Source organism: Mirounga leonina, unplaced genomic scaffold (assembly GCF_011800145.1).
Source record: "Mirounga leonina isolate KUSES-001 unplaced genomic scaffold, KU_Mleo_1.0 Mir_418, whole genome shotgun sequence".
Taxonomy (NCBI): Eukaryota; Metazoa; Chordata; class Mammalia; order Carnivora; family Phocidae; genus Mirounga; species Mirounga leonina.
In genome coordinates this window covers 12,457,327-12,471,566 of record NW_023270739.1, presented here as the reverse complement: position 1 = coordinate 12,471,566, position 14,240 = coordinate 12,457,327, and the positions used below count along the sequence as shown (strand labels likewise).

At 46.4% G+C, this 14,240-nt stretch overlaps 1 protein-coding gene across 1 annotated transcript in view; it reads left to right on the top strand.

Annotated features, from left to right (window-relative positions):
• Nucleotides 1-2,784: 2,784 nt before the first annotated feature.
• Nucleotides 2,785-14,240, top strand: part of RFX4 (regulatory factor X4) — a 133,281-nt gene continuing 121,825 nt past the window's right edge. The window contains exons 1-2 of the mRNA XM_034987659.1: nt 2,785-2,854; nt 10,156-10,242. Coding sequence (XP_034843550.1) covers nt 2,785-2,854; nt 10,156-10,242 — 157 coding nt within the window. The remainder of the gene's footprint in view (nt 2,855-10,155; nt 10,243-14,240) is intronic.

Genomic DNA, 14,240 nt, shown 5'->3' with positions numbered 1-14,240 from the left:
TATTTATTTATTTATTTATTTATTTATTTATTTATTTATTTATTTATAAGACAGCGAGAGCATGAGCAGGGGGAGGGGCAGAGGGGGAAAGAATCCCAAGCAGACTGCATGAGCGCAGAGCCCAAAGCTCTTCATTCAAAGCGGATCTCGATCTCAGGACCCCAAGATTGTGACCTGAGCCGAAACCAAGAGTTGGACACTCAATCGAGACACCCAGGCGCCCCCATGGCTCAGATTTTTAAGGAAAAGAAAAGTGAAAAGGTGAACTGGCGAGGGTGTTTTTTAGCAAGCACTGCAAGGAGAGTGAGTGGGGTTATTGATTGGGAGTCTCATCACCATAAAGGGTTAAATTGAAGGAGGAAGCAAGTCCTGTCTCCATCTTTGCAGGGAGATAGGCCCAGGCCACAGGGTGTTGAGCAGATAGTAAGTGGGCTGAGGTTTCAGTGCCCATGGCATCTGAGCACCCTGGCCCCTGTGCGCAATGAGCACCCATTAGCTACAGGGACAAAGACGACCCAGTGGGCACATCCTGAGGCCGGGGGTTGGGATAACTGTGCACCAAGCCATTCACACTCCTCGTTGTCCTGGCCACACATCCGTGTGGCGCGTACCTTCCCCATCTGCGCTGCCGTGACTGAACGACATAACCCCCGTAAATGACCAGGAGCCCAGCACTGATGCTCTGAGAGGGAGCTACGGTGCTGATGTTGGTGAAGATGTGGGAGGCCACATTCCAGGATATGTCATTACTGTCACCTCAGACCCACGTCCTCACGCTGTGATTGAGATCCCAGCAGGTGAGGAAGAGATGTAGGGACATGGGGACCCCGGTGTCCTGGACCAGCTAGAGTAGTGAATACGGCTGGGTGGAAAGAGGGCAGAGTTCTTATCTTTTCTCATCTCGCTGCCTCTGTTCTCAGCCACTCAGACTTCATTAGACTCTCTCAGTGGCCTCCTGTCCAGGGGGACCGTTAAGTCCCGGTTTGCCCGGGACAGTCCTAGCTTACACATGTGGTCCTGGCAAAATTATTAATAATGTGGCTTTTCAGTCTCCAGAGTTTGTGATAATCCTGTGGTCTCCTGCTTCTCTTTCTCTCCCCTCTGTGATTGTGTTGTTTAGCAGCACCAGATGGAGCTGCCCACAGAACAGTTTTTGGTTTTGTTTTTTAAAGATTTATTTGTTTATTTTAAGAGAGAGTGTGCACACATGTGCAGTGGGGAGGGGCAGAGGGAAAGGGAGAGGATCTCCAGCAGATGCCCTGCTGAGCCGAACCCAACCCAACTTGGGCCTTGATCTCACAGTCTTGAGGTCATGACCTTGAGATCATGATCTGAGTTGAAACCGAGAGTCAGACGCTCAACCAACCGAGCCACCCAGGCGCCCCTAGAATGGTTTTGCTTATGTGGCACTCTACTCAGCAACTTTTAGAGGTTCCCCATCACCTGTTGAACAAAATCCAGGCTCTTTAACTTCATCCTAAGTACAGAGGCAGGGTTTTTTGTTTTATTTTTTATTTTTTTTATTTTTTATTTTTTACAGAGGCAGGGTTTTTATGTGCATATGCGCCATAGCATCTTACAGAGTGCTAGTCAAACAGAACGGCCTCAACAGATACAGGCTGAATTAGTCCCCGAATGCATGTGGGCCTTTGCACTCAGGCTGCTCGTCAGTGTCTTGAATGCATCATTCTTCGGCCAGCTTCAGGGCCTTTGCACATGATGTTCCTTCCGCCAGGAACACTCCTCCCACCTGTTTGCCTGGGGTGGCAACATAATGCCTTCAGAGTCTCCAGCTGTCAGGTTAATGCCGCCTCCTCCGAGAAGCTTCCCTGACTCACACATTAGATCAGACTCCATTTTATTCTCTTCTGCGGCTCTCTCGGGAATCCCATCTCAATTAACAGCTGACTCTCGCGCTAAACTCTAACCTCCCCTGAGGACAGAAACGTTGGTTTGCTGCTGTGCCCCTACCGTGTAGAGCAGAGCCTGGCCCATGGAGCCCCACAGGTACCTCACCAGCCCTCGGTGGGGTGAATGAACGTACGGCCCCTAGTAGGCTCCGCTTTCTGAGCCACTGCAGTTCACGTCACCTGCTTCAGGCCCTTCAGCAGCTTCTTAGCACATTTGGCACAAGTGTGGGGTTCTTACTAGGGCCAGCGAGTGCCTACATGCGTTCAGCCCTTCCTACCTCTGACTTTGTTTCCTGTTGCTCTCACCCGTCCTCCCTCTCCCTGCCACACTGGTTTTTAAACCCACTCCCTCGTCAGGTCTGTGCCCTTGGTCCACCATCCCCTCTTCCAGCAGGCCCTCAGTGTCCCGCTACCTCAAACAGCACCCCCGTCTGTCTTTATCCCATTCCATGGCCTCCTTTTCTTCCTAACACTCCTTACACTCTCAAGTCATCTTGCATGTTTGTGTCTGTCCATCTCCACCACAGATTACACGCTCCCTGAGGGCAGGGACTTTGTCTGCAGTGTCCATCACGAGAACCTCAGTGCCTGGCAAACAGTTGGCGCTAAAGCAACGTTTGGTGAGCGAGGGACAGAATACAAGCCGGGGCAGGGTGGGGTGGCCCCCTGGAGGCAACGCGGGGACCCCTTCCTGGAACCCAGCGGCCCCTGGGGCAGGGCCTGTGGTGTTGCCATGGCAACCCACTGACCTATTGCCCCCCCCCCCAAGAGGCCACAGCTGCCCGCTTCCTGGGCCCAGACTTTCCATGTGTTCCCGAGTGTCACCACGGTGGGGAGCCCAGGGCAGAGGGAAACCGGGGCCGAGAGAGAGAGAATGATGAAGAGGAGATCACGCCCTGGGGCTGGGGGAGACAGGAGCAGGCCTTGTTGGCATGGTTCCGCTGGTAATGGCCGCGCCCGGGGGAGGGGAGACGGGGGCGGGGGGCACCGTGGCACCTCCAGGACCGGGGGTCTGGTCCTCCCTTGGTAGCTGGGAGTGTGACGTGTCGACTTTTTGATGTAGCATTTCTAAAGCTGTGAGTTCCCAAAATAGGCCCCAGCACAGGGCCCTGAAAGACTGTTGATAGAGAGAGTATGAATAACGCCTTCTATCAAAACCCGGTGGCACTTCGTAAGTCAGGCAGCATTTTCTTGAGGTGTTGCATAAGTCAGGAACTCCCTGTTCTCATCCAGTTCCTCAGAAACAAAGCTCGTCGTATCACTCCCCCACTGCTTAAAAATGACGGCTGGCTCGCGGGGGCCTGTAGGCTTCTCGGCCTGGTGGGTGAGGCCTTGGCAATCCGCTCCTCCCAGACTCTCCCACCTGTCCCCCGCCACTCCTCCGGTCCCCGGTCAGCGGGCTCGTCCCCTTTCCCGGAACCCACTTTGTGCTTTTGTCCGTGACCTGGCCCTCCTGCCCTCTTCCGTCTGGCAGGTGCCGAATCCTTTAAGGACCGGGTGAAATGCCAGCTCCTACGTGAAGGCCGACACGGAAGCTCCCTCCTCTGTGCTTGCGCGGCTCGCTATTAGAGTAACAGACCAGTCCCGGTTCCCTGCCGGCTTCTTGAGGCTGTGTGCCCCAGTGAGGGCACACCAGGCTTAGAGGCAGCCAGACCTGACCCGGCTCGGCCACCAGCCAGAGGGCTGCCTTTACCCAGCGTCTCTGAGGCTCCAGGGCCTCCTCCCGAACCAGAATCATTCAAGTCTCTGTTTCAGAGTTGCTGTGAGGAGTGGAGGGGAGGCATGTGGAGCAGGGTGACTGGTGTGGGGGGAGAAAGCTCAGTAAATGCTGGACATGGCCTTTACTGTCTGTCCTCACTACTCGGCTGTGAGCTTCTGCTGGACAGAGACCACGCTTTCCTCATCGTTCCACGGCCCACAAAGCCAAGCCTGCTAAGTGCTTCACCTGCATTATTTCAGTTAATCTTTGGAGAACCTGGAAGGTAGGGCTTTTGGAAGGGTCAGGAATCATCCCAACATTACATATCTATTAAGTGGCAGGGCTGGGATTTGAAATCCAGGTGTTCTAACTCCGAACCCCACATTCTTCCTGGCCTGCCTCTGTCTGCTCTTTCATCTTATACTATCTCCCCCTTGGTCACTCCATCAGCCACAGGACCTTCTTGCCATCCCTTCACCCATGATCACCAGCCACCCATGATCCCACCTCAGGGCCTTCGCCTCTGCGGTCCCCTCTCTGTGGACCTTTGCAGGCCTTACGCCCTCACTGCACTCAGTCTGCTCAGATGCTGCTGCTTCTCAGAGGCCTTCCTGGGGGAGGCTCCCTCGTCCCTCGTCCTGTTCTCTCACCCTACTTTACTTCCTCACAACCCACCCCCAGCAGCCAGGAGCCTGACACTGAGCCAGGTGCCTGGGGACGAAGCATGGCAAAGGTGGACAAGGTTATTAGAACTTAACATTTTTAAGGTGGGAGAAATAAATAATAAAACAGGAATAAATAAACAAGATATTCTCAGGTCCTGAGACCCTGGTCCACCAGAGATATCTTGCTGTAATATATTGGCCCCCTGTTGAATTGTATGCATCGTCTCTTCTGTTGCAACTTTACACTGAAGGCACTTGATAATGATGTGCAAAATGAATGAATGGATGGGTCGCTAGCCTAAGATAGAATCACCGGTCTGTGCCCAGTATGATGTGGTAAGCAGAATAAGCATAGGCTTTGGAGATGGAAGGTCTGGGTTTGAATTTTGGCTTTAATCCCTCTGACTGTGTGAGCTTGGCTCGGTCTAGACCCCAGTTTCCTTACGTTTAAAGTGGGATGAATTTCAATCTCATGAGGTGCACTGGGAACCTCAGATTAGGTTCTTGTGTCAGTGTGCCCCGTGAGCTTCGAAGATTATCTGGCTTTGGACCACCATCTTGGTCGGGTCCTCCCGCCAGACGGATACACGTTCCTGAAGCTGCTCTGAGCCTTGGATGTGCCATGTCCCTGATGCAGTTACTTCCTGGTTGTTCTTCGCTGCAGCAAAGGGAAAAACCAGGCCTTCTAGAAAACCCAATCTAAAGTGGGGAGGCATGAAGATCTGCCTCTGAGGAGTGCAGGTTAAACTCCTTGGAAAGTGAAAATCCACAAGGCAGGATTGGTGTCCTCCTTCCTGCTCGTGATCCCAGATGAGTCAGGGGAAGTGATGCTTTGCAGCCCAGAAGCAGAACTCACACCTGTTGGGCACTTAGAGCAAGCGGGGTCCTTACTAAAAGATCAGATGATTTATTTTTACCGAACAAGAATGAGGCAGTGGGGAGCGGGGAGGCAGCCAAGCGTGAGTTGAGCTCTCCTCCTCCCATGTCCCAGGTCAGGGTGTGGGTACGACAGCACTGACCGCAGCCTGCCTTGTGTTAGGACTTTTGCTGCAAGCCTCGGTTTTCATGTCTATTAGTAGAGAGATTAAAACGTACCCCATACTATTATTCTGAAATCTCTGTAATGTAAGCCTCATTTGTGAAAATATCTTGGGTAGTACCTGGGACACAGTAGGAACTTAATGTTTTTCAAAAAAAGTAGTGCGTTCAACAACGTATATTTATTGTGCCACATATACGGGGACAAGCACAGTGCTAGCTACTGGGTACAAGGTGGACAGAAAGGACAGGCTTCCTGCACTCATGAGTATGGGTAGTAGCATCTGCATGGCTTTCTAGATGACAACTGCAGGGCAAAAGCCAGTCTTCTTTGTGTCTACATCACTCACAGCTTTTATTACAGCTTCTTCAATCCAGAAGTTACAACGGAGACCCTGGCTGAATTTTGCTTTCTTTATCTAGAAAATCACCTTTGATGTGTTGTATGATTTCATGCCTTGTGTGGTAAAAAAGAAAAGATCAGGAAATTCTATAGACATGCGGATCTACTTCTATGTTGTGCATTCTTTGATGTCATGTGTGTCAATAATGTAACATTTCTTGGGACCTTACTATAGGAACAGCTTCATACCAGGTGCTAGTGAGAGTCAAAAGAAATAGAATAACGCGGGGGTGACTGGGTGGCTCAGTCGTTCAGCATCTGCCTTCGGCTCAGGTCATGATCCCAGGGTCCTGGGATGGAGCCCCGCGTCGGGCTCCCTGCTCCGCGGGAAGCCTGCTTCTCCCTCTCCCACTCCCCCTGCTTGTGTTCCCTCTCTCGCTGTGTCTCTCTGTGTCAAATAAATAAATAAAATCTAAAAACAAAATAGAGAGATAGAGGACTTCATTCTTAAGATATTTAGGATCTAAACAGAAGGGCTTTGTTATGTATAACAAAGCCTGGCAAATAAATATATGAATGAATTTAGCAAAAATTGTAATATGTACATAGAGTTTCAGCAGAAGTTTGAACGCCAGGCAGACTGATCAGCGTTGCAGTGTTGGCACCGTGTGCTGGAGAGCGTATGGGACACAGGAGGAGGAGAGCTCAGCCCACCTTGGAGAGAGCATTTTGGTTATGATCTAAGTCTGAATGGCAGTCCTGCCTCTTACTAGCTGGGTGACTTTGGACAAGTCACCTCATCTTACTGAGCCTTAATTTTCTTGATAGCACCGTCCTCAAGCTTGTTATGAGGATTAAGTATGCTGGTGTAGGTAATGTATTTGCGTAATGCTTGGCCCATAAAGACCCAATGGACGGCGACCTCTGTTATTATTATTAAATCACATAATCTACAAGTAAATAAGTTAGATGAACACAGCGCTTTATCAAAAGTTCAGTATACCTGTCATTCTGGTTGAGTAATTCTTGATCTTTGCAAGACCAAAATTCATTGTTAATAGTTTTCAAGTATATAAATTTTCCTGCAGGTGACCTAAATAGAGGCCTTGCAATCATATGGAGCAACCTGACTTAGGGGGCATGAGTTGCAGATGCTGCTGTTGAGATCCCCACTGGGGAAGAGGATGAAGGTCAAAGAGTACCTGTGGATCCAAGGCCCATGGCCTGTTTAGATGTCTCAGTGACATCTATGCAGTCTGGAATGTGAGACCTTTGAATGCTCTAAGAACTCCAAATGTCCAGAACAGCAGATGGTTCTGCCATATTTGGCACAGCTCGGACCATGGTCTGCACCCTGCAGGGTGCATCCTGGGTGCCACAGGTGCAAGTGGATATTGGTGAACTGGAAGACAGTCCGATGCAGGTGAACTGGATGGCAAAGAAGTGGGAACAACTCCCTCCAAGCAAGAGCTGAAATAATTGGGGGTACTTTAACCAGAAAAATGGCGCCATGCTGGCTGTCTTCTGATCTCTGCCATGCGCATGAGAGAGCACCCTGACTCTGTGTTGCCCCAGGGAGAAGAATAGCCGAGTGGATACAGGCATAGCTATGGGGTCAGAGACCCGAGTGGGTGCTGTGGGTGGAGGGAAGTGTTCCTTGGTGAGATTCCTTCTTTCTTTCCTGGCACTTCCATTCCCCTCTCTCTTCTCATCATCCCGCACTCCTCTCTCTCCAGTGTTGGGCAACATGGGGCGAGAGGCACAGCCATCTAGAGAGTTCTTCCTTGGCTTGAGCTCTTGTGGGCTGGTGGTGCACTCTCTTGGCCTTGGGTGTTCAGAGCCATCTCCCCTCTGGAATGTTAGCACGAGTTCTTCAGAGGGCCCCACCAATCCCTGGGGAGTCTCACCTGCAGGAACTGGCCCTTTTGAGGACTCCAGTGTTAACAGGCCTGATCTTGGTGCAGGCGAATGGGTGAGGGGGAGACTGTTTCTCTTAGTTCCCTGTGTCTGCTGAAAAGGGTGTGTGTGTGTGTGTGCATGTGTGTGTGCACGTGCGTGTGCATGTCCACACGCATGTGAGAGTAGGTAGATGTGAATAGCTAACTAGGAAGACCAGGGCTGGCCCAGAACAATAGCAGGTGCTCTCGCTGGTGTGCTCTGGTGGAGGAAGAGGCTGCAGATTTCAGGAGCCGCTGTCCAAGACCAGCCACGCCTGTTGCCGAGAAAAATGGGCCAGAACTCGAGGGGATTAGAAGATCCGAGTGGAGATATTCTGGAGAGTCCTGAGAAGAATTCTGGAGATTTGTACCCCGATGCATCTTTAGAAGCGATGTGATGACAGGCACCCACCTTGTGCCATCACCCCTTTGACAACCTCGCAAGCCCTTTGTTTCTACGTTGTGCACTTGGTGTCTTTGGACAGGGGTAGCGTTTTAATGTTTTGAATTTCTCTGCCCCTCAGTGTTTCCTCAGAAATACCATCTTTCCATTTCCTCTTAACAAGCTGTCTCCAGCTCCTCCCTTTGGATATTCCCCCCCTACTTATTTACAATTTAGGGAGCAGCTTTTAAAAGAGCAGTTTGGGGCGCCTGGGTGGCTCAGTTGGTTAAGCGACTGCCTTCGGCTCAGGTCATGATCCTGGAGTCCCTGGATCGAGGCCCGCGCATCGGGCTCCCTGCTTGGCAGGGAGTCTGCTTCTCCCTCTGACCCTCCCCCCTCTCATGTGCTCTCTCTCTCATTCTCTCTGTCAAATAAATAAATAAAATCTTTAAAAATAAATAAATAAAAGAGCAGTTTGTTGGGACATAAAATATAAAACAAAAACCCAACATTTCTCCCTGCTGTTCGCGTTGGCTTCTTCCCGGTCCCCCTGCTCCCCGCCCCCACCCCACCCCACCCCATGGCTCACTTGCCAGTGTGCCTCCTTTCTAGACTATGTCACCTAAGGTGTTAACCAATGATCTTGTCTCTTTGAATTATGAGGAGTCACATGACTTAATCTCAGTTTCAGTTGCTTTCTAGGAAGAAAAATGGAGATTGAAACCTTTCCTTCTGGGAGTTGTCAGGATTCAGTGAGATAACATATGCAAAGGGCCTGGCAGTTTAGAATAGGGGCTCAGTTAATGCCAGCTCCTATATTATAAAGACCACAACGGGGGACAGCACCGTGCGGAAGCACAAAGCCATAGCTCTGCTCTAACACCATGTAGGCATTCCTAAAAATCATTATGTTCTGCAAAACAGCACGTTAAAAACCAGTTTGCTAGAAAAATAAATGACGGGCATAACACTCAAAAGCTCTTTCAGGGACACATAAAAAAAAACAGGAATCTAAGAAAAATGATAGCACGGTTTTGCACATGTTAATTCAATGTTTAAGAGGTGCAGAAAGATAATTAAGTCTGGCACTTCACCTTGGAAAAGGCCTGAAGTTTGCTTTTGGAAGCAGATGTCAGAAAGGCTGCCACTTGTGAGTTATGGTGGGTGGTAGAACGGGGGCTAGCCGGGCACGTGTGGCTCATAACGCGCGTGGTGAACCCAAGTAGCTGGTAGATGCCTGGGGTGTGAGCATGTGTGAATTTTGCATGGGGTTTCGTTCGGCTACACGTGGTTTTCTGCATTCGCCTGATGTTTCTTAGGGAAGAAATTGAGTGCAAGCAAACACAAAGTTTGCTCTCTGCTCAGATCATTCCCTAATGTATTACTTGCATGGGAATACATGCTTATTTTCAAAACAAGCATTATAGGAGGACTGACTGTAGTTAGTGGATGTTGTTGAATGAATGAAGGAAGGAGTGGTAGCTGTTCTACCCAATGGATAATAAACATCATGCTACACTGTGGAAAGTACTTTTGTAGACTTTGGAACTAGATTAAGAAAACAGAGTCTTTTGGATTTTAAAAGTACTACATAGCTATTGTATAGCTTTTAAGATCTCCTCCCACAGTGGCTTCGGACCTGTGCTTGGAAGTGCCCCTTTGGGGGTCACTGGGCAAAGGGAAGGGAGCTACCAAGTTCCCTGCCCTCCTCCTCTAATTCATCCAGAACCCTCAGGGTTATATCTGCTTTCCTTTTTGTTTTTGTTTGGATAAAGGGTTCTGCTGCTAATTTAGCAATCCATAAACCACCACCAGTGGTTTAGTTGACCAAACTTTGTTTTACAAATGACTTCTCAGGAATGTCTCTTCGATGCAAAGAAAGATAATCCTCAGTTGGTACTATTGGGCTGTGAATACTCCAGAAGTAGTAGAATCTGACCAAGAAATACTCAAGGGGGCTTCAATCACCGTTTTGTCTCCTCAGCACTGGTGCCCATTGGGCTTCGTGGAAAGCCCAGTTCCAGCGGGGCAGGTCTCAGATGAAAACCAATTGGCAGTTGAGTCGAATGTGTTTATGATGTTCATGTCTCTTCACAAACACCAACAGCAATTCTGCAATTCTGTGATTTTCTTTCTTCTTTCTCTCTTTCTTTCTGTTTTGTTTTTTTGTTTTTTTTTTAGAGAGCTGGATTGAAAGATGTCTCAATGAAAGTGAGAACAAACGTTATTCCAGCCACACATCTCTGGGGAATGTTTCTAATGATGAAAGTAAGTGCTTGAAATTCATTCTTCCACCATGTCCTAGACACGGCCAGTGTCCTTGTGGGAGGGATGGCGCTTCTCGAATGCTAGGCTGGGGCAAGTCACCTGGAGCAAGAGACTCTGAAGCCATTTATGGAATATGCTAGGCCCTCCCTGGAATATTCTGCAATGGGGAGTGCAGTGGAGTCATGTAAACACGAAAACGGAGCCACCGTAAACACCTGCTGTTTACACGTTCATATTGTCTGAGTCCCCAAAGACCCCATTTACAGTGATGCTCCAGTTGGGCAAATGTGGACCCTGAATGTCTGTGAATGGGAAAGGCCATTCTCTGTGTTCCCGTAGATGCGGGATTAAATTAGTGTGTCATGGGATTGTTGTTTAAGAGTGAGGAATGTCCTCGCTCTTTGAAAGTAAAGATTTCTCCCAGATCTTGGACTAGAGAATTGGGAGTTAATGGGAAGATATAAACTGCTGTGTTTACACCTTTCCCTGGGTTATGTCAGTCCGAAGACTGATGGGGACTGTGTTTGCCCCCTAAGCACTGAAAAAGGGGGCAGCTCCTTGTAAATGTAATTTCCAGCAGGGACAGAGTGTCTTTCTCCCTTGGCTGGTAAAGTGCATCTCCTTGGTGCAGTTTTCTCAGAGCATGGCCCAGGGACCACCTACTCCATAATCCCCCACAGTGTTTGCTGGACATGCCAAACAGCTTTCTTCCAGAGTTCCTTCTGGCATTGTCGTTCTGTCATCACGATTTTGCATCATTTTATAAATTTATAAAATTGAGGTAAATTAAACATAAAGTTCCTAAATCTTATGTGAATGGTCTGATGAATACCTTTTGTTCTCTCATTTTGTATCTACCTGTGTAACCCCCACCCAGAAAAGAGATAGAACATTTCTAGCACCCTGGGAAGTTCCTTCATGTCTCATCCCTGTTAATAACTACTGTCCTGGATTTTATCACTATCGTTTGGTTTTGCCTGTTTCTGAAACATTATATAAATGGACTTATAGAGTCTGTATTCTTTTGTATATAGCTCGTTTCACTCAATGTACTGCCTGTGAGATGCGTCCACGCTGTTGTACGGAGCAGTACTTTTTCATTGCTGTATAGTATTGCGTTCTGGGTGTATGTCACTGTTTACACGTCCATTTAAATGTTAATAGTATTTAAGTTGTCTCAAGTTTTTAATTATTTCTTAAGTATCTCTGAGCATTCTTTGTCTTACTGTGTTAAAGTATATATAACAAAAAATTGACCATTTTAATCGTTTTAAGTATACAATTTGGTGGCATTAAGTACATTCACCTTGTTGTACAACCATCACCACCATCCGTCTCCAAAACTTTTTTCATTTTCCCAAACTAAAACTCTAACAGTAACTCTCCATTCCCACCTCCCCCCCATCTCCCGGTCCCTGGCAACTACTATTCTACTTTCTGCCTCTATGAATTTGACCATATAAATCACATACTGTTTGTTTTTACATAACTGGCTTACTTCACTTAGCGTAGTATCTTTAGAGTTCATCCATGTTGTGGCATGTATCAGGAATTTCCTTCCTTTTAAAGGCTGGATGACATCCCATTTTATGTGTATGCCCCATTTGGTTTATCCGTTCATCCTTTAATAGACGTTTGGGTTGTTTCCACCTTTTGGCTCTTGTGAATAATGCTGCTATGAATATAGGTGTACAAATATCTGTTCCAGGTTCCTGCTTTCAGTTCTTTTGAGTATATACCCAGGAGTGGAGTTGCTGGGACATATGGTAATTCTATTTTTAATATTTCGAGGAATCACCATACCGTTTTCCATAGCAAGCTGCACCATTTTACGTTCCCACCAACAAAGCCCAAGGGTCCCAGCAGCTCCATGTTCTTGCCAATAATGGTTATGTTCTATGTGTTTTTTTAAATAATAACCATCCCAATGCGTGTAAACTGGCACCTCATGGTTTTCATCTACAGATGAAATTCCCTAGTGATTATCGGTGTTGAGCATCTTTTCATGTACTTATCCATCATTCATATGTCTTCTTTGTAGAAATGTCTGTTTAAGTCTTTTTACCCATTTTTAAATTGAGCTGTTTATTTTTTGTTATTGAATTGTTGGAGTTCTTTATATATTTTGCATATAAACTCCTTATCAGATATATGATTTGCAGATATTTTCTTCCATTCCATGGGTTGCCTTTTACTCTACTGGTTGTATCCATTGATACACAGAAGTTCTTAATTTTGATGTAGCCCAGTGTATGTTTTTCTTTTGTTGCCTTCGCTTTTGGTGTCATATCCAAGAAATCATTGCCAAATCCAACACCAGGAAGCTTTTCCTCTATGAGAGTTTTATAGTTTTATCTCCCATGTTTAGGTCTTTGATCTATTTTGAGTTAATTTTTATATACAGCATAAGGTAAGGGTCCAAATTCATTTTTTTGCATGTGGATATCCAGTTTTCCCAGCACCATTTGTTGAAAAGACTGTTCTTTCTTCATTGAATGGTCTCAACACCCTTGTTAAAAATTGTTTAACCATATATGTGAGGCTCTATTCCTGGTCTCTCTATTCTATTCTGTTGGTCTGTATATCTGTCCTATGCCAGCACCACACTATTTTGATTACTGTAGTTTTGTCTTAAGGTGTGTGTGTGTGTGTGTGTGTGTGCGTTTGTGTGTGATCTTCTTGTCTAACTGCTCTGACTAAGCCTTCCAGGACTATGTTAAATAGAAGTGGCAGAAGTGAGCATCCTTGTCTTGTTCCTGATCTTAGAGGAAAACCTTTCAGTCTTTCACCATTGAGTATGATATTAACTGTGAGTTGTTTGTATGGGCTTTTAGTGTGTTGAGATAGTTTCCTTCTATTTCTATTTTGTTGAGTGTTTTTATCATGAAAGGGTGTTAAATTTTGCCAAATGCTTTTTTGGTACCCATTGAAATGATCATGTGGCCATTCTGTTAGCATAGTGTACTACACTGATTGATTTTCCTATGTTGAACCATCCTTGCATCGGGGAATAAAAAACTGCACCTGGTCATGGTGTACAGTCCTTTAACACACTGTTGAATTCTGTTTGCTAGATTTTGTTGAGGACTTTTGCATTAATATTCATGAGGGCTATTGTTCTGGAGCTTTCTTTTCTTGTAGTGTCTTTGTCTGGACTTGGTATCAGGGAAATGCTGGCTTCATAGAATGAGTTGGGAAGTGTTCCCTCCTCTTCTGGTTTTTGGAAGAGTTTGAGGAAGATTGGTGAACATTCTTGTAGATACCGCTTTTGTGATCTCCCTACTCACATCCTTTGCCTGTTGGTTTCTTTTTAAGTTGTGTTGTCTTTTCCTTAATGACTTGTAAGGATTGTTTTTATATTCTCAGGAGGAGGTATTTGTCAGATAAAAGTATTGCAAACATCTCTGTTTGTAGTCTGCCTTTCATTGTCTTAGTGGTATTTTTTGGTGAACAGAAGTTCTTAATTCGAATAACGTCCAGTTTATCAGTGTTTTTCTTTTGTAGTTAGTGCTTTTTGTTTTGTATTAAGAAATCTTTGCCTACCTCTGGGTCATTAAGATATTTTTCATATTATTATCTAAAAGTTTTATTATTTTACCTTTTACTTTTATATCAGAAGTCTATCTGGAATTTTTGTATATGGTGTGAGGGAGGAGTCATAGTTCTTATTTTTAATTTTTGACTGATAGAGCACCTCTTGTTAGAAAGAATCCTTTACCCACTAGCTGTAAATCAGGAGATTGTATACATGTGGATCTATGTCTTGACCTTTATTCTGAACCATTGGTCTGTTTGTCTGTTTTGGGGTCATAAGATTCTTTAAGGTTGTTTTGGTTAATTTAAATTCTTAACATTTCCATACAGATTTTAGAATCAGCTTGTCAAAGGTCACAAAAAATCCTGCAGGGATTTTGACTGAGATGACACTGATTCTACAATCAGTTTGGGAAGAATTGACATCTTACCAACATCAGATTTCCTGTCTATGTATGTGGCCT